The sequence below is a fragment of the Gekko japonicus genome, unplaced genomic scaffold, assembly GCF_001447785.1.
Source record: "Gekko japonicus isolate JY-2015 unplaced genomic scaffold, Gekko_japonicus_V1.1 scaffold38, whole genome shotgun sequence".
NCBI classification, from domain to species: Eukaryota; Metazoa; Chordata; class Lepidosauria; order Squamata; family Gekkonidae; genus Gekko; species Gekko japonicus.
The window spans coordinates 934,000-954,943 of record NW_015170276.1 but is presented as its reverse complement, the minus strand read 5'-3'; the positions used below and the strand labels follow the sequence as shown (position 1 = coordinate 954,943).

At 41.9% G+C, this 20,944-nt stretch overlaps 1 protein-coding gene across 1 annotated transcript in view; it reads right to left on the bottom strand.

Annotated features, from left to right (window-relative positions):
- Positions 1 to 4,897: 4,897 nt before the first annotated feature.
- FARSB (phenylalanyl-tRNA synthetase beta subunit) overlaps positions 4,898 to 20,944 on the bottom strand; it is a 47,957-nt gene continuing 31,910 nt past the window's right edge. The window contains exon 17 of the mRNA XM_015417627.1: positions 4,898 to 5,967. Within this exon, the coding sequence (XP_015273113.1) occupies positions 5,816 to 5,967 (152 nt within the window). The 3' untranslated portion in view covers positions 4,898 to 5,815. The remainder of the gene's footprint in view (positions 5,968 to 20,944) is intronic.

The window sequence follows — 20,944 nt, the reverse complement described above, 5'->3', positions numbered from 1 at the left end:
TTACCAGGGTGTGGTAATGATTAGAGTCAAAGTTGTTATGTTCTTAATGCCTCCCTATTGAGATGGTGCCAGATTGGCTCACCTTGACATCCTTCTGTGGAAGGTTTTTCTATTGCTTGTCTGAGAGCAGTCCTTTTTTTTCAACACACACACACACTTTAAAAAGTCTAATTATGGACTCAAAGTTCTCAGTGTTCTTCGCCAAACTGTCAAAGCATCTCCTCTTCAGTTTTATTTTTCCGTCAGTAGATGGAGATGTTTCAGATGCAGTATAGTGTGGTTTCTAGACTTAGTGTTCTTGCCCAAAACTGGTAAAGACAACCACAGCTGCCGTGACTATTGGGCCCTGAAACAGTAGAGCTAAGGAACTGAGAGCAGGTATGGATATAATGATGGTGCTGAGTTTGTTTTTTAAATTAGTGACTAATGGTCCTGACCATTTTATTTCTTCCCTTCATCACTTCTGTGCCAAATGGTGGTGTTCTGCTGTCATCTCAAGCTTCAAGCAAGGATTCTAAACTGGTGTCTCTTTTTTTCTCTAATGGCTGTTTTAAAACAAACAAAACCAACAAAAAGAACAAAACACTTCTGTGGATTTGAGCCCTGGGATGGGCAAACCTCTTTACTGAATTCTTTCTCAAGCTAGTACACATGCCAAAGAAAGTCCAGTGAAAATAAATTCATTCTAAATCACCAGAAATCATTTTGTGTTTTCAACTTTGCATTAAAACCACCACTAAAAGGGAACAAATATATTATTATCATCAGTTACCATGAACCTTTAAGTAAATGTTTTAGACTCACACATGACAGGGAAATTAACTGGAATCTTAAGTGTGAAAGTAATTTTAAAAAAAATTAATATTAGAAAGGTTCCCTTTCTGGTTTTATGGTTTTAACCCCTCTCTTTTCTTCCTGCATTTGCACTTCTGGCAGGCTGAGGTGTTTGCATTTCTCCAAGCACCTTTACATATTGGGTGATACTCATATTCTGTAATATATAGGCTTATGAAGGCTAAAGGTCTGAAGCCCATGGAGCTCTAGTATCAAAAATGTTAATTCCTCAAGCAGAACTAGATGCTTCAAGAAAGACAGGGAACTTCTGATCTATATTCTTGATATGATGTTAATATGGATTACCCTTGGAAGAAAAATCAGCAGAGGATGCTGACCCCTTCCTGGTGACTTCTGTTGTTCCAGGCCTTGACTGAAATGAGAAGTGAGCCTGGTTTTCGGGGAAACTGCTTTGGGATAATGGTGTGGTGAATTTGCAGGTACAAAAGGCTAAGCTCCTCTCTTTCCTGCCCATCAGTGCTTCCATGCAATTGAGGCAAGATAATGTAGAGTGTGGGGCCAGACTATAAATGGGAAGAGCCGGGTTTAAATCTTCACTCAGCTGTGAAGCTCATCAGGTGACCTTGGGCCAAATATACCTCACAGGCTTATTGTGAGGATAAAATAGAATCATGTATCCTGCCCTGAGCTCTTCGGAGAAAGGGTGGATTTTAAAAAGTTATACAGGTTAAGGCCTCTCTCTCACATTTGTTATCTCAGCAAAACAAAAGGCTTGAGCCAGTGTTTACACAAATGCCATCTAGTTCTGCATTCAGAGAAAACAGACTAGATTCTTAGTTTTGGGGTCTGACTTTGTAATTGCTTGATGTGCATCTGCCTCTCGTGTGTGGTTACAAAATTCTCATGTTACAGCATTTTATTTTGTATGAACAAATGTACTCAGGTTTATAAACTTCAACCTGCAGCTTCTATTTTTGTATCTCTTTATAAGATGTACGGTATAAACTGTGTTCCAAAAAACTGTCGTTTCTGGCTTTTTTCAAATGTTTCCAAGACTATTTTTATTAAAGCTTATTTTGTCAAGTATCTTTTTTTGGTAAGAGCCTTGTATGTAGCAGAGTCTCCTTGGGACTCTAAAAATAATTTCCCCTGTACAGGGAATGGTCATCTTTTTCAAGCCATGTCTCAGTTCTTAAGCTTGTATAGGCCAAAGTATGGAACTTGCAACAAGTTGTGCAAATTAACCAAATATAGGCCCCGGTCACACGGCAAAGTTGCCGGGGGAGAGGCACGGATGGTGGGCGGATTATCCGGGTGCAATCACACCCCAACATCTGGGAAGTGGAGCGCACCGGTGGCTTACCGCCGACAATGTGCCTTAAAAAACTAGTACCTCCAAGGTACTAGTAAACATTTGCCATGGGCTGCCTCCAGACACCCGTGGTGTGATCGCGCCAGCACGCAGCATGCCCCTCCAGTCCCTCATTTACCCGCTGGCACCGAGGGAAGGACCTGTGGTGTGCCGCCAGTGCGTCTGATCACGCAATCGCGCATCAAACTGTGCCGGGGCAATTAGCCATGCCTCCCCCCAGCGATATCCGGCCTGTGTGACCGGGGCCATAGACTCCTTGTGTACCATGAACAAGTATACATGGCTAGTTGTTAAATCCCACTAACAGGACAAAAGGTTTAGTTTCTATTTTTCAAAACTAGTTTGCCTAAGATGAGCTAGGAAAGTTTGTCATTCATGCAGAATTAGAACTGAGCACTTCCTAGGTTATAAGGCTGGATCCACTGCAGATGTTTTTGACTGCCACCCAGGTATCCTCAGTATGTCAGCAAATTTGGAAAATGCAACAGTGGCCACAGGATTGGAAAAGGTCAATTTACATTCCAATCCCAAAGTAGGGCAACGCCAAGGAATGTTCAAGCTACTGCACAATTGCACTCATTTCACATGCTAGCAAGGTCATGCTCAAGATCCTACAAGCTAGGCTTCAGCAGTACTTGGATAGAGAACTGCCAGAAGTACAAGCTGGGGTTTTGAACAGGTAGAGGAACTAGAGATCAAATTGCCAACATTCACTGGATTATGGAGAAAGCAGGAGAGTACCAGAAAAACATACCTTCTACTTCATTGACTACGCTAAAGCTTTTGATTGTGTGGATCACAACAAACTGTGGCAAGTCCTTAAAGAGATGGGAGTACCAGACCACCTCACATGTTTCCTGAGAAACTTGTATAAGGGTCAAGAAGCGACAGAACTGGATATGGAACAACTGATTGGTTTAGAATAGGAAAAGTAGTACGACAAGGATGTATAGTGTCACCCTGCTTATTTAATCTATATGCAGAGTACATCATGCAAAATGTTGGCCTGGATGAATCGCAAGCCGGAATTAAAATTGCCCTTAGTTTTGTCTTAACAGCAATCACTGCTTCTCTGCATCCCATTGGAAAGATATCAACGGTCATAATGAGTAACCATATACCTTAAAAATCTCCCAGATCTAAATTAAGGAAATTAATATTCTGCACCTAGAATAAATTATGCAATATATGTCTAAATACACCTAATTTGCATAATGTAGACTGCAAAATATGGGGTTATATAATCATTGAGAGAGACAGAAACATTTAGATTTGGTGTGACAAACATCCAGAAAGGTAGAAGGTAAAGGCAGCGGTAGAGGCAAGGAGGCAAAATTAACAAAATTAAATTAATTTTGCCTCTGTCCCCCCCTGCTATTACATGCATTCACTGAGGGCTTACATGGAGTCTAAAAGAAGAGATTCATTCTGCTGCAGTTCAGTGTGAATGAGTCTGGCCTTTTTAGGGCTACTTGATTTTCTTTGGTGGAGATCAGGTGGGTAAGAGCAAGTTTGGTGTAGTGGTTAAGAGCACAGACTCTAATCTGGGAGAAGCAGGTTAGATTCCCCACTCCTTCACTTGCACCTGCTGGATGACCTTGGGCAAGCCATAGTTCTTGAAAAGAGCATTTTCTGTCAGAGGTCTCTCAGCCCCACCTACCTCACAGGGTAGGGAAGGGAAAGGAGTTTGTAAGCCGCTCTGAGACTCTGACTGAAGGGCGGGGTATAAATTCAAACTCCTCTTCCTCTCCTCCATTTTACCCTCACAACAACACTATAAGGCAGGTTAGGCAGACTGTGACTGGCCCCAGGTCACCCAGCGTGCTTCCATTGCAGAGTGGAGACTGGAACCAGGGGTCTGCTAGATCCTAGTCTAGCTGCCATACTGGCTCTCAAGCAGCTGAGACACTCAATACTTCCCATACATCCTACTGCCTCTATCCACAGGATGTATTGAGTCAACACCAAAAATAGCTCTAGAAGATTCTGAACGATACTCTTAATGGGCTTGAGAAGTCTTGTGGGTGGGTCTGAAGCAGATGCACAGAGACCACGAAGAAGAAAAATGGGTGCTAAGCAGTCTTCTACTGCAATCCTATAACACAGCACCCATGAACAATGTTTCTCAGGCTGTGGTAAGCAGAAACAGCATTGTCACTGTTCAAATATTTACCCAAGCTGAGTCTAGCATCACAACCGTAAGGGGAGCGTTGGCACAAAGGATTTATCCTCTGGTTAACATCTGAACTGAACAGAGTTGCTGTCAGTTCTACCCTGCGCTGGTGTGAGCTACCATCCTTGTCCCCAGCTCGCCGTCCACCCAGCGGTTCGAAAGCTTCGGCGAGTAGATAAAATGGGTACCACTCCTTAGAGAGGGTGGGCACACTAAACCCCCGTAGGGGAGATGTTAGCCGGCGAATGGAATGTCCAGCTCGTAAGCTCGGAAGCCTGATAAAAAGACCTCTTCGGCATTAAGAAGCCTGTAATGGGCCAATCCGGCCAGGCGGTGACAGTGCGGCGCTACAATTCAAAGCAGCCCAGGAAGAACCAACGTCATCAAGCCAAGCCGAAAATTGAATGCCTCCGGAACACATCTGAAGCCTACAGCTGAACAAAAATCCCCGTCGGCTGCAAAATGTGTGCGATTTAAAGAATTATATGTTGTCCTCTCTTACCCCTATGAAATTGTTAGTCCCTTGTGTGAAACTGTGTAACTGTAAATCGCTCAAAGCCAGCAACTCTGCCGAATTGAGCGATCAATAAATCAGAAGGTATTATTATTATTATAAGTGAAAGAGTTCCCTTAGGCACATACAAGCTGAGTTTGGCATCTGGGGGAAAGCATGGCTAGTCCTTCCAACAAGAAAACAGATGGAAGGCTCAGATAAGCCCCTGCACGTGAGCAGCTTTGGATAACCCAGGTGCAAATAGAAACTTCATTTGTATTTTGATTCTTTGTCGTCCCCCCCCCCATACAGATCTATCTATACTCATTTAAACTACTGTTAGAAGTAACTCCATTTTCTATAAATAAATTTATTTCTTTAGCTTCTTTTCCCATTGGGTGACCACATGACAGTGTCATACAATGGTCCTTTTCGCACTTGGATCTCATCCCTGGTTTTATCAGAGTTCAGCTCGCAACACAATACCTTGCATTTATCGCTGGTTATAACAGCATCCATTTATCCCCGAACAAGTGTGAGGCAAAACTGGGGTGAACTCAATGTACTGTGGAAACAAAAAATACCCCGAGATAATTACAGGGGTGAACTCGAGTGTAGTATAGAATGTAAGTTCGGGGACAGGGTTGAACCAGGATCTAAGGTCTAATGCCGAATCACCCAGTGACAACCCAGCTCCTTGTTTTGCTCACGTTTCTTCAACATTTGTGCTAGTCACTTAGGGGCTCAAGTCCTGCTTCAAGCATTTTTATTAACAGACTGATCATTCTAGGTGCTATATTTAAGAGACTATAGGTTTATGTTACTGAAGACGACCTTATTGCAAAAATGGAAGATTTTTTAGAGCCCCAAAGAAGCTTTGTGTAAGTTCATTAAAAGATAGGAAGACGCTCCTAAAAGTTACCAAGAAACAAGGCTAGTTACAGAATGGTGTGGACGGAAAAAGGATGCTGCTGTTAGGCATTCACAAGAAAGACTCGATTGTGATTTCTAGAGCAGAGCAGGGCATGGTGAGCTCAAACTTGGTGATGACATCAGGGTGAAGGACTCCAAGGTTCCCAATGTTGTGTCCTTTAGCAAAAATCGCAGCACAGCGCCCAGGGAAAAAAGCAGAGTCTATGAGAAAAGAGAAGGTGAAAAATGAAATAGTTAATAAACAGTAAGAACATTGATTGTCTTAACAATCTTTATACAAACAAGTAATTTCCCATTGAACCAAATGGCTCATAATACAAGGAAGAAGCTAAAAAACCCAAAAAGAGCTTAAGTATTTTTAAGCCTTTGTCTGTAATCATGTTTAATGGGAATAAGAGCAATTAGTACATCAACCATTATTAATTGCAAAACCAAGTTGCATCATATATTGTGAAACAAAGATGTTAAATGTTTACTGCGTTATGGTAAAGAAGAAGCTTTATTTCTCTATTGAGATTATAAATAAAACAGGCATTGAAGATAGGGTTGCCAAGTTGTTGCAGTCACCGCAGCGGGGGACTCCCGTGTGGTGACTGGAGTGCGCGCGTGCGCGCCACATGCACATCACCTGGTAGTGACGTTAGGACACCGGGCACGCTGGGGGCGGGGCCACAACCATCGGAGGGAAAACCATAGAGTTTTCCCTCCGATGGTCATGGCCCTGCCCCCAGTGTGCTTGGCGTCCTAACGTCACTTCCGGGTGATGCGCACGTCGGGGTGGGGTTTCCCCCGGGGCCCGATCCACCGCCGGCGGGGAATGGGCCTCTGGGGCGGGGTTTCCCCGCCCCCCGGGGGGACTTGGCAGCCCTAATTGAAGATTACAATGGCACAAATAAGAGCCTTATAAAACTGCAATGGAAGTAGCATTTCCCTGAACTGAACCATGAAACAACTGAACCATGAAGCAAAATTCGTGACAAAGAAGTTTGTAATGGCTCTGTCATCACCAACTTCCACAAACTTTTGGAGCGAGTTGGTGTTGTTTGTGGTTCGTGCATGGGGCAGAAAGCCCGGGTCCCTTTAAACCCCTGCTTTATTTCCCCAAAAGCCTCAAAACAGCTGAGCAGTGGGGAGGCACTGCCTGCCAGTAAGCGGTTTTGTGCTGTCTTCTTCAGTCTGTTTAAACTTTAAAGGGGCTGTTTGTGGTGAGCTACAAACCAAACCACATTTTCATCATTCGTGTGCATCCCTACTAGCTTTGTCTCATGTCCTACCATCTGAAACTGGCACAATGGCCATAAAGGTAAGGGCCAATCCACACACTATTTTTAGCATTTGACATCATTGCAGTGACTTTAATATGCAATTTTTTGTGTGAACAATGCTGACATAACAGAATTTTTTTTAAAGGATGTATTGCACCAAAGACAACTGTATATGTTTAGGGACATTTCCTAAACACACATTTGTTCAGAAACTCTTCTATTGCAAGACACACTGCATCCTCGTACAATGGGTTAACGTAACTGTCAAGCTATATATTTCTGGTAAAGGGCCCAGCTGTCACCAGGCTTAACAAGAAGCACATTATAGCTCAAATATTACTGAGATTTCAGACTTCTCATTTGTGTAGCAAGCCAGAGTCACGTATAGCCCTATTAAAAAAACCAGTATCAGATATTCCTCAAGTTCATGAGCTGCTTACGTAAACGATTTCTGAAACGGTTGCATTAATGCACAAGGACCAAGCTGGATATTCATACAAAATAAGCTATTAGCAAAAGCACCCATGAAGTATCCCATAACTGTATCTAAAATGATCTCAGAAGAATGGGAAACTGTACCTCAACTATGTACTTCTGGAAGCACCACCTTAGCCAAACAGTGAGAAACTGAATTACAGCAGCATGCAATAATCTCATTCCAATATGAGGAATTCGCCACAGAAGTAGCACAGGGGGTTCTTTTACCAAAACAAACAAAAAGAAAATTCAAGTTTCAGTTGAATACCAAGCCCCAACTGCTGGCTACATTGCAGACACTGCACTGCCCATTCCTACTGCATGAAGCCAGGTTTGACAAAGGAAACGGCACAAGGTTATTCTGCTTTCTTAAATTCTAAACATGTCCACCAGCAAAGTTCAGTGTTCTGCATGCACTGAAGCTCCATGCAAGTATCTGTGTGGGAGTTAATTGTGCACACTCCATTAACGTGCTACAACCCTAACGTCCTACACATGATGCTGACCCACTTAATTCTCCAGGTGTCTCTCAGATTCCATGTGGGAAACTTTTTTGAAAATGTTGCTCATAGATGTATTCATATCAACAAGCACTCAAGGAAATGTAACAGAAATGCACAGGTTGGAAACTATATATTCTACAATTGTTTTTGATTTCCTGTACAAGGCAAGCAGAAAATTCTTACCAGAATTATCTACAAACACAGAAGAAGTATGTTGCAAATTCTTGCTGTGACTGTACTAGTTGGGAGGAAATCTGTGCTTCCCCACATCAAAAATTCTTCTGTTTAAAAAAAGCTAGCATACTACAGAGAATAGAGCTGTAGTAAAGTGGAATTATCAGAAGAATGCTTTTGCAAAGGGATAAGGGCTATGGTTTATGGTACTGTTTATTGCATATATTATCTTGTTGCATTGTTTTCTAATTTCCAGGTTTTGCATTTCTTATGTCATGTCTTACATGTTTAATTGCACTGTTTCCTAACTTTGTAATCCAGTTCTATTGCACTGTTTATTGTATGCCTTATCCTGTATACTGCATTGTTTTAAATTTTGCAATCAGACTTCTGTCCCAGCTAGAAAGACATACTATGAACAAAGGAAATCAATCAATGCTCATTGTTTGCTATGTTCAAGGAATGTTTCTTATGAGAAGGAGTATGCTAGCATTTTCATGTAATAATATCTAGCCATTAGTGAAGGAAATGAACTGCCCACTCCCCAGAATGGAACCGTACATGCAGACTGCCAGGTCTCTGTTGTTATCACAGTTCAATGAGAATGACTGCTGGCCAGAAACAGGCAAAGGACCACTGCAAGATGAATATGGAAAGGGAACATCTTGTTGGATGTGGACTGATGCACACAGTACCTACAAACCCATTATGCAGACCAACCCTAACCTTCCTTAGCTCTAGGACTCAACTGAGCAAAAAAATTTTTTTTGCTTTCACAATGCAAGCAAGAGGCAGCCTTGGTGCAAGGAAGGAGTTATAGCCCAGCGACATGCTACCCATGTACTGAAAGCAGGCATCTTTCTTGCAGTAGTATGTAGAATGGCATTTACCCATGTGAAAAATTGCCTTTAGCAAATACAAGCATGCTTCTACAGTAAGTCTCCTATTGGAAAACCTTTCTAAACTGTCCTGTAGGTTCTGCCAACAACTTCAAGTCAACTATCCTGTTTAGTCCAATCCAATTGAAAAAAATACAGTTGAGGTTGCTCTGTAAGCAGGCATCTTTAACCAAGCTAGATTCACACTTCAATGCCTTCAGGTGTTTCAAATTTTACTTGAGAACTCTGAAGTGCTGCAAATAAACCTAAATGGAGGAAACTATCACAGAAAGGTTATAATTGGTAACTTAGAAGGTGGGGCACAATTAAGTTCATAATACCTTCAGACAAACAAATGCATTGTGGGAAGAGATGCTCTAGCCTTATCCTAAGAAAGCCACATGCAGACAAAAATCACAGTTCATACTAAGAATGCAATTTCCAAAATGCTTTGAGGTTCAGTAATTCTGTTATCAAAGCTTTTACAACATGGCCCTAAGAACTTATAATTGTCTTTGTGTTCAGACAGCAGGACCGCTTTGATTACTCAGGGGGTAAACACTTTGGTCACTAATCCAATGGAGTACCTACTCTTTACCACATTTTCTGGTTAATTGAGCTTCAAAGGGCTGGCTGAATTCTCTTTCAAACATCTTGCACTGCTTTTTCTTTTAGCCCAGTTCCTTCCCTTCTTCCCATGTTTGGGAGAAAAAAGATTAAAGGAACGATATAGGATCAGAGTTGGGATAAAGCCTGAGACTATGCCAGCTCAAACCTATAATTTGAAAAAGTATCGGAAATCAACACTTAAATAATTAAGGGGAACAACCTTTAGATACCCAACATGATTCTTGAACTCCTTGTCACATTCTGCCATTGGTTAATCCTTGTTCCTTGAACACATGCTGACAACCATATCTCTCTCCATATAGTGACTGGAATACGATGCTCACTTAGACCATCACAACAGCACCAGATAAGCTGGCTACTTCTGTCAGCAGCAACTTTTCTACAGGAGGACCTCCAGAAAGTAAATAGTTTCCATGGCTGGCCATCACTAGAAGTGTGGTGAAATCTAACCACCCAAGTTACAAATTATCTAGCAGCTTGAATTTGGAAAAAGAGCGGTGGTTTATGTTTTTTGTTTTAGTCTTGCACTGATGAGAAAGCAAGAACTTCAAGGTCTGGATCCTGTACCTTTGCTCCACACATGCTTTTTTTCTGAGCACTGAGGAGCTCACAGAAACTAGAGAAAAGTACACACAGACCAACGATATAAAACTCAAACCCAAGATGTCATGTGTACTTGAAACATTTTAGTGAATACATACAATTTCTTCCATCTGCCCTGAATAATATTATTTCTCCACAAGTTATTTATTTTGTTGGACGTTTATCCCGCACTCCCCTGCACACAGGGCCCAGGGCGGCTCACAATAAATGATAAAACAAATAAGAACAGTTAAGAACACTCATTTGGTTAAATTATATGAACAACAATAAATAAGTCAGCATACCAGATGGTAAGTAGGCCTAAGTGCAAAGTGCTCCAATAAAATCTATACAAGGGTGTGCCTGTGATTAACCAGCTGGATGGTGGGCAAAATCACCACCGGTAATCTTTGATCAAATATCATACCAGGCTAGGGTGGGGTGAAGCAGGGGAGGCCACTATAACTGGACACTCATTGCATCATCCAAAGGCCTGGTGGAACATCTTACAGGCCCTGCAGAATTGAAGAAGATCCTGCAGGGCACTCATCTCACTTGGGAGACTGTTCCACCAGGCTGGAGCCAGAGCCGAAAAAGCTGTAGGTCTGGTTGAGCCTAAGGGGATGTCCTTTGGGCTGGGGACCACCAGCAGATGTTGGTCTGATGAGCACAATGCTCTTTGAGGGACATAGTAAGAGAGACAGTTCTGCAGATATGTTAGTCCCAGACCGCAGAGCTCTTTAAAGGTTAATACCATAACCTTTCGTTAGGATCTTCATAGTAAATGTTCACAACCTGCTAAATTTTGCACATAGTTACGTACAATTCATAACTACTCTGAATCACGCAAACAAGAGCAAAAATAATTATTCTGTTGTCAGTCTTTTCAATGATTCGGTAGAGTTTTGTACATGAGAATTCCACACTCAGCAAATATTCCTGAACTACTATTAGCTTTTTTTTAAAGGATTCACTATTTATACAGCATATGAAAGCACAACAGTTTCATCTATATAAATGTTTAGTTTATTCTGGAAATGAAACAGTTAAAGGTACCTACATTTACCACCAGTAAACCTAATCCACCAATTCAATGTTAACCTTTCATCCCTTTATTGAACTTCAAAGAATAAAATCCTTTACTGTAAATTTGAATCAGTGGCACAGGTATGCAGATGCAAGGTGGAGGCGGGAAGGGAAAATTGCCTTGAGCGATTCCCAGTTAGCTCATTCTGGAGGCAGGGGGCCTGAAATCCTTCCGCACACAGACATTTACATTTTATAATGTCTAAAGCAGAGGGGTTTTAGTGGAGTGCAAAATTCCAAGAGTGTCTACATTTGCATTAATTTGTTGAAAGTTTGACAACTAGCAGTACCCCCACTTTGTAGCATCTGTAATTTCCAAGTGGCAACTCTATACTAAATTTGATGAAGCCATCACCAATAGATCAAGTGGTAGTTACAAAAGCTACCAAAAATTAATGTAGAACTGTAGGCAATTTATTCTCAATCCACAGATTGTTTAGCCCAAAAAGAAATGAGATGGTTTCCTTCAAAATGCAGTGCCCTTCCCAGAAGTCAATAGTAGAGTGATCTTGGACCAGGTTGGTTCAAATCCTTGGCCTAGTCACTATACATCAACCTAGCTTCCCTCAAGCAAGTTAAAATGGGGAATGGGGAGAAGCCACACATGCAACCCTGAGCTCAGGTATAAACATGATTTGTCTAGCATATTTTTATCTCACCCTTTCTCTGAGGAGCTATGCGTGACATACACAGCTCACCCTTCCTGTGAGGCAAGTTAGACTGAGAGGGTACAACGGGACTAGGAAGCTGCATGGTAGATTGGCAACTGTACCCGAATCACTAACCTGGCATTAAGTCTAACCCACCATACTAGCTGCCTCTTACTCAAAAACAAATTAAAGGGGAGGGGGAGTTAAATCACACTGAATCTGTGCACATAGTGCCTTCATTAGGCAAGTAGATGGCCTAAGATACTACAGTAGTAGTGGTTTGCAAAAATAAAGAGCAAACACAAATGTTATGATACATATCGTTATAGCTTAGTGTCAAAAATTTTATTATGGGATGTGAGGGGGTTCATATTTTTACCTCCAAGCAGTGTTCCCTCTAAGCTGAGTTAGTGGGAGCTAGCTGATAATTTTGTAACCTCTGGCTCACACATGGCTCCAGAGCAAACTAATTTATGGAGTAGCCAAATCACTCGCTCACAACTTTAATGCCAGCAGCTTGCAAAGTAGAATTTTTGCTCACAAGACTCCACAGCTTAGAGGGAGCATTGCCTCCAAGGTCCCCATACAGTTGAAAAGTAAGACAATGTAAATCTCTAAAACACCATTACCATAAGAGAAGTCTATCTACAGGAAAGAATTTGAACTAAAAAGATTACTGACACAGTCTATTGTTAGCTTTCCCAGAGTCAGCCACCACAAAATGGAACGAACACTTGGGCACGAAGTGACACTGGAACAGGTACTCAAAGAAAGCATGTGTAGTAGTGGATCCAATGGAAGATTAATGAACTTCATCTCAATGGGGACTGATGGATTTGACTAATTTACTTGGAACTGGGTGACGTGCCTACCACTATGTGAGAGAGATGACCATTTGTGGTCATCATTCAAAGGCTCTAGAGTATGTACACCAGGCTTCTTCAGTGACTTAAAGGACATGACAGAACGCATCTCATAAAAAATGTACATCTGTGTGCTAACAGAAACTCCCTACCTGAGCTTTCCACTGATTTCTTGACAGCTTGGCTTAGGCAATCCTTTCAAAGCCACTCCTCTCTAACCCCCTCCAAAAAAGATGACAAATCACAATAAAATGAACCAACCACTTGACGTTGTCACCAATTTCCACACCTTATCCTTCTCTCCCCTCAACAACATAAGGCATACTGAAGTTTCAGTTTATGATCTCAACACAGTTAAGCCTTTGATTTATCTCAGTTGTTTCTCATTCTCTCTTGTACCTGCAAAACATTTCAAATAATCTCTGGTGACAGCCGAGCAACCCTGCAGGACAACAAAATTAATGAAGGAATGAGACACAAGAAGCTCTTTGAATCTTTTGGAGAAGGAAGAGTTAACAGTGTCATAAACAAAAGATAACTTTCCAGAAAATTCTCCTCCTCCTAAGATTCCCCAGTTCCTTTCTTTCACATCTAGATACAAAAATCAGAACCAGTTCATAACTCCCACCTGCTGTTGATGGGAACTGGAGGGAGGGAGGCATCCTGCAGTTATGTTTGAACCCCAGATTTACTCAGCATCCCCTCTATCAGGACCATCTGTATGACATTTTAATACAATTTGCACTGGGGAGTTTTATTCCTGTGAGTCTTGCGGTGACTCAACTTTGGCTGAAAAGGGGATAATCATAAATAAAGAACTTGATGTCTTCCACCTGCCTTATAATTTCTTCTGTCTCTTACTAAGTCAGACAATCCCCCTACACCTTATCTGAACAAGCACCTTCACGTTAGAATCAGTGGGATTCTCAGTTGGGAGCTGGGTCACCAGCTTGCAGTTGTTCCTGTGGGGCTTGAGTTACCACAAGTTCTTTGAAAGTTCAGCAGTTCTTCCTTTGGCTTTAAGAAATGAAAGATACTTGTGCAACAGTTTTTGTATATAAAAAAATGGAAAACTCATTCATTTAGTTTGCATAGTAACTGACTAAAACAGCCTGCAACACATTTGTAACGCAAAAACCATTACAAAGTATAGATTATAGTGTGACAAATCAAATACAAATGTTTCAAATCTTGGTATCTTTGTTGGGAGGGTTTTTTTTTAATTACTGCAACATGATTTTTTTTTTTAAACCAGCTTGCCTTTGACTTATCTCACGAATCCTCAGCACTTCAAAAGACAGAAAATAAGGGAGGGGGGAGTAATGCAGCAAACTGCCTTACGCTAAGTACAGAGCTTGCAATCTGTGATCTACGTGGATCTAGCAATAATAAAGAATAAAAGTACCCATAGTGTGATTGTGGGGATTATGTCAGGTTAGAAAGGAAACAAACAAAAAAGCAGGATCCCTGGTCCCCCCACTCTGTGAATGTCAAGGCAGACATGCCTACTTGTGCGCTCTCTCGCTCACACACAAGGCCCCTTTCACATTACCTTTCTGTAAATGTGTTTTGGATTGTGAAGGCTTATGGCCATAGACAATATATTTATTACTACTACTACATTACTGTTCTAAATTGGATGTTATTCATTGTTGGCCCAATTTTGAGTAAAGCGATACAGGGCTTCCTTCCGTTAATGAGCTGTCTCTGAAGCCCTATGCAAGCAGGGCCGCTCCCCCCCCCCCCGCCCTTTTTTGCTGCATGCATGAACTTCCTTGGACTTTTTTTTGAATGTTCCAATGTGAGCGCTAAAACACTAAACCAATATAGCACTTCAGTGCCATAGCAACACCATAGAGATGCCTTGACTCCATTGAACATCTCAAATGCTGAACTGACAGAGTGCAATCGTGGCTGTTGTCACCTGGGAACAAGAGGAGAAAAGTAGCTCACTGGGCAGCGGGTGCTCAGGGCATCAGACATTGCTACCCCAAGAAAGTGTCCGTAGCAAACATCCTGAGGTTAACCCATCCATGCCCAGGCGCGACTGGCTGCTAAGTGACTTTCAGGACAGGAGAGGCTGTGTGGAGTCCAATGTTCCCTCTAAGCTGTGGAGTCTTGTGAGCAAAATTTCTACTTTATGAGCTACTGGCATTAAAGTTGTGAGCAAGTGATTTGGGTACTGCATAAATTAGTTTGCTCTAAAGCCATCCTTACTGAGCTAAGGCAAAAATGTGTGAGCCGGAGGCTAAAAAACTGTGAGCTGGCTCACACTAATTCAGCTTAGAGGGAACACTGGTGTGGACTACCACACTCTGGTTTTTAGGGTGTGTGTGTGTGTGTTAAATAAAGGCTGCTTGGATTTTTAAAAGGCCTGTTCCCCACTCCCTTCCCCAACCGGAACTTGACTTCCAGCCCTGCAGAATGTCTTGGGTCACATAATCAGCCCCAAAAGTTTAAGTAGAACAAAGGCTACTTGGATTTTTAAAATGTTCATTTCCCCCTCTTCCCCATCGCATCTTCCAGCCCTTCAAGCAGGAACCAGGTTTCCAGTTGTATCCAAGTCTCCCTGAATTATAGATGCCAGCCTCTAGATGGGACCTGGGAATCACCCGGATTTATAGCTCATTTCCAGATTACAGAAAACGGTTCCCTTGGAGAAAAGAGATGCTTTGGGGGCTGGAGTCTGTATGGCACAGTACCTCACTGAGGTCTCCATCTCCAGGTCTCCATGAGTTCTCCAACCTGGAGCTTGGAACCCTGCCCCCCCACCCCTCTAGGCAGGAAGGACCTGGCAACCCTTCCAGGGACAGCAGAGTGTTAGCAGACCTGAGTTGCAATGAGAGCACATGCACGCACACACAAATGGAAGACACCCAGAAAATTTTGAGTTGTAAATACAAGACAAAATGTTATTTAAGTACCTAAAAGGAAAAGATAACATTCCCCCCATCACAAATGAAACCTTCCCTCATGCAAACTGTGTTGGGGGGGGGGGGGAAGACCACAGCCCTTAACAGATAGTACTAAACCAGTTAGTTATGAAACAGTGTTGAGGGACTGTACGGGCTGAGAAGAGTGGTGCCCATGCCCTCGAAGATGCCCTCTGGCAGTACTTGGAGGACACACCACTCGCCAAACAAATCCTAGACCAACAATCAGCAGCAGCAGCACCTCCAGTATAAGCTGAACCACAGTAGAGACAGAGAGAATGATTTAAAGATTAATAGCCTCACAGATAAGCACACAAACCACTCACCAACTTATTTATTATTTATTTATTAAATTTCTAGGCTGCCCTCCCTTGCGAGCAATGCTCTGTCTAAGCTGTGGATTCTTGTGAGCAAAAATTCTACTTTGTGAGCTACTGGCATTAAAGCTGTGAACAAGCGATTTGGCTGCTGCATAAATTAGTTTGCTCTGGAGCCATCCTTCTTGAGCTAAGGCAAAAAATGTGTGAGTCGAAGGCTAAAAAACTGTGAGTTAGCACTCACTGACTCAGCTTAGAGGGAACACTGCTTGTGAGCAGGGCTCAGGGTGGCATACAACAGAGATATAAATATATAAGTTAAAAATCTTAAAACCAACAAAAGAAAGCAACAGTCCCTAGTAAAAAGAGAGAAGAGATTCTTCTCCCACAGAGAGAAGAAATTTGCCTCCCTGAGATATATACCTGCGATCTACTTGGCAACAAGTCACTTAGCAGCCAGTCGCGTCTGGGCATGGATGGGTTAACATCAGGATGTTTGCTACAGACACTTTCTTGGGGTAGTAATGTCTGATGCCCTGAGCACCTGCTGCCCAGTGAGCTACTGCTCTCCTCTTGTTCCCAGGTGACAACAGCCACAACAGTCAGTTCAGCATTTGAGATGCTCAATGGAGTCAAGGTATCTCTATGGTGCTGCTATGGCACTGAAGTGCTATACTGGTTTAGTGCTTTAGCACTCACATTAGAAAGTTCAAAAAGACTCCGAGGAAGATTGCACATGCAGCAAAAAATGGTGGCAGAAGTGGCATTGTAGGAAGTACTACGGGAATTTTAAACAGCACACGACAGCAATTCAGAAATGCAACGAAGGAGTACAAACAGGAAGAAAGTGGTTTCTGTCAAGAGCGGATCAACCACGTTTTGCTAACCCAATACAAGCTGGTTTGTATGAACAGGTAAATAAATTCCATTAGTGGCCAGTTATTAAAACAGGTCTGTCTGAAATGACAGAAAAATTCTCTTAGCAACCAGTCACTAAAATGGAATACAAAGGCAGTTTGAAAAGGGTCACAGTGTTTTTACTGATATGCAAGGAGACTGGATTGCAGTATGGAATGGGGGAAGTTGCTTGCCAAGGAGATTTTCATTTACGTTACAGTTACATTCTACAGTCCACAGAGCTGCTTTAAAATTTATGGTTATAAACACAAATCTGCAGACACATTTCCCAATACTTATTACAGCAGTCTGGTTTCCTGCCCAGCTGTCATGAATATGGACCAATATGGACCGTGTCGTTAACATTTTCTACACTGCTCCACACCTTCTGTTTAATTAAACAGAGGGAAGTAATAGAAAGGAGCTGGGACAGTGTTGAGCAGCAGGACTGCTATACTATCCTCTCAAGTAGTAAGGCAAAAGATTTAAAGGTTGCATCACAACTGTCTGATTTATATGCAGGCTGACCTTATTTTGGCAGTGCGACAACCTACAGGGAGCATAGCGCACATCAAGGTCCTGTAAAAAAGCAGCACAAAGTGCAAGTTCAGAGAGAAAACAAAGCTGATACTGCTGGCAAAATCTGTGGCAACCCCTCTATTCAAGCAATATCAGTCCTCCTTGTGCCACTAATTACAGGATCGTGGTGAAATAAATTCAATCAAGCTGCTCTTTCATGCACAAAACCAGTTTTGACCCAGAGGACTATGAGTGGAGTCCTGCTTGTGGGATGGATCTGGGTCATTTCCTCCTTTTTTCATTTGCATCATCCACCCCCTGAAAAGATGTTCCTTAAGGGTCAGGATGAGGACTGAAAAGTTGGTTCATATGGTTTATTTATGTTATTTATAGTCTGCTATTATCACAGGGACTCAAGGTGGATTACACAGAGCGAGTCAGTACAATCAACAAAATGGGACATTAAATAAACAATGCATTAGGATTTTTGTAGTCTGGAACCACCAGAAAGAACTGAAGCATAGCATAAGTAACAACAGGACACATTAAGCAGTAGAGAAATTACATAACAGGATCCTACCTACAGTAAGCTATACACAGCACTATAGACCACAGTCTATACTGCTACACAGACCATGTAAGCTTGTGAACCACTGTATATGGTTATGCATATTAGGACCGTAGCACATAAGCCAAGAAACCGACAGTTCTGCACTAGTGAAAATGATCGCATATTCAGTTCCCATGGTTCCCCCACAGTATAGATGGAAAAATCCACAAAGGGGAGCACCCAAAGCTAGAATGGTTTTCTGCAAAGTCAGAAAAGTTACATATCCAAGACCTGCTGCCCTGCTTAAAACCTTCCTTAGAATTTCCTGAAGGGCTTATGGCCCTTTAGAATGCACCAGGCAAACTAACTTTCACCTGATATTTTGCAAAGGTCCCCAAGACCTTCAGGAAATTTGAAGGAAAATCTAAGTGAGTTGGCTAGGCAACCCAAAACATCAACTGCCCTTTTAAAGAGGCGGGAGGAATGGGGCAAGAAGGGGCAATGAAATTTATCCCCCCTTTCAGATTTCCCTTTTGTTAATTCTAACAAACAGTATTATGCATCTTGTGCTAAAAAAGCATACAGCTTATCTTGTTTGATTATTTACATATTTTCTTGACATTCACAGTTAATTGTATTTGACCAAAGTAAATTACTCAGAAAAGACTTTCAAAGTACAGCTCACATATAGCAAAATGTTTGAGACATTGAACAAACAATGCTGAAGTGTCTGCACTGTGCACAGAAAATTTTGCACTGAAGAAACAACCTTTAAGCAAATCAAAAGTCCCCTTACTTTGTACAAACATTTAAGTGTATCCAACTGAGATTATTTCATTTTACAAGAAGAAATGCTGTAGCAGAAGAGATGGAATGAGCATTATAGGGCATAGTTAGGCAAAGTGACTGGCAGCCAACAAGGGAATGCCGTTTCACAGTGCACACACAGTTCCAGCCCCGCCTTTGGAAAACACCTGTGTGAAGCCACGACAAAAAATAATTTTCAAATTAATGCAAGGTAAGAGTCTCAACATTTTGCACCATGAACCTCATGCTAAGTGTGAGAAATTGTAGAAACATCTGGGATGAAGTCAAATACACCCAATCCTACACCCTCAGGGAACTAATGCTGGGATATTCTAACACCATTTAGGAAACACACGATGTGAAATTTAATCAGCATTCCACAGAACCATACTAATTTACCTTTTTATAAAAGCCAAAGGAGAAATGTAGTCTTCATGATATTAACAAATATCAGAAGACATATTCTGGGTTTTCAAAAACTAGCAAGTTCCCTCCATCATAAACTTCATCACTCCAAACTCATTTTCTCCATATATTACAGGGCTCAAGTTACACTAAACACTACTGTGAAGGTCTGGGAAACATCACGATTTCACCCATATTTTCAAGCATCTGCGGCTATTGCACAGGTGGTGCTACAAGAGCAGAAAAGTTGTGACCCCAAGGTTAACTTAATGGATATTTAGGCTTCATTGAAACAGAAGGTAGTCTAATAACCGTGGTTGGCACATACAGAACAAAAGTGAACACACAAAGATATAAAGCATCTGTTTATTGTATGTGAACACTGAAATGAGTCAGACCACCCCACATAGGATGAAGAAGGGCTTCATACTTAAGTGCACAGTGTTTTAACTCTTAACTTCCTAAAGTGAAGTCTGTTGTCTGCTGCATAGTGCTCCAGTTAGCTATCCTACGTCGTAACAGCATATAATATACGTTTGTTTAAAAAAAAGAACGCTATTTAAAACTTTCCTGTTCCAGATAACTTTCTTGATAAATGCCCATGTGGAAGAACATATTTGAAACATAATCACATACAATCTCAAAGTATTGCCCATTATTCACATTCTTTCAGATTTTCATCAAGAAACTGACTTCCCTCTATTGTAAAGCACATATTCAACCCCTTTGGTAACCTGCTGCAAAGCAGAAAATAGCTGTGTTTCACAAACTAGAATGCCACAAGGAAAGTGGTGGACTAACACTGCATTAATCAATGACAACGTGCCGGACATCTGCAGTGCTAGTAAGGTCACTCTCCAGTTGACAGCAAGCCTGTGTATTACCACCAAGCAATTATCACCATTGATTATGTTTTCACGGCACTTTCTCCAAGGTGCTTGTGGTAGAATGCATGTTTCTTCTCTCCTCTCTTTTATCCTCACAACAATCCTATGGGGTTCACCTAAGACAGTATGACTTGCCCAAGGTCACTCAGTGAACTTTATGTATGAGTGCAGATCTGAACCCAGAACTCCCCAGTCCAATAATCTAAATTACTATACCACCATTGGCACTCAAGCCTTGCATACAAGCTCAATTGCAACAGCAATTACAACTCCCACTTTTAACTAAGTAAAAGACACCTCTAGGTAAGAAGAAGAAGAAGAGGAGAAGAGAGTGGATTTATACCCCGCCCTTCAGTACCCAAGGGAGTCTCAGAGCGGCTTACAAACTCCTTTCCCTTCCCCTCCCCACAATAGACACCCTGTGAGGTAGGTGGGGCTGAGAGAACTCTGACACAAACTGCTCTTTTAGGAACAGCTGTGCCAGAGCTTGTGACTGACCCAAGGTCACAGCAGCAGGTGAAAGTGGAGGAGTGGGGAATCAAACCCGGCTCTCCCAGATTAGAGTCCGCACACTTAGCCACTACACCAAACTGTAAGCACAACTAATTACAGAAGCTCACACAAAATTTAAGGTCATGCCACTCTAAGCCAATTTGGGGAATAAACAGGGCAAATTGGAGCATTTTTAGAAGACAATGTAAAGAATCAGAATTGACCAATGGAAGACTGATATATAGAAATCCTATCCAGGTCAG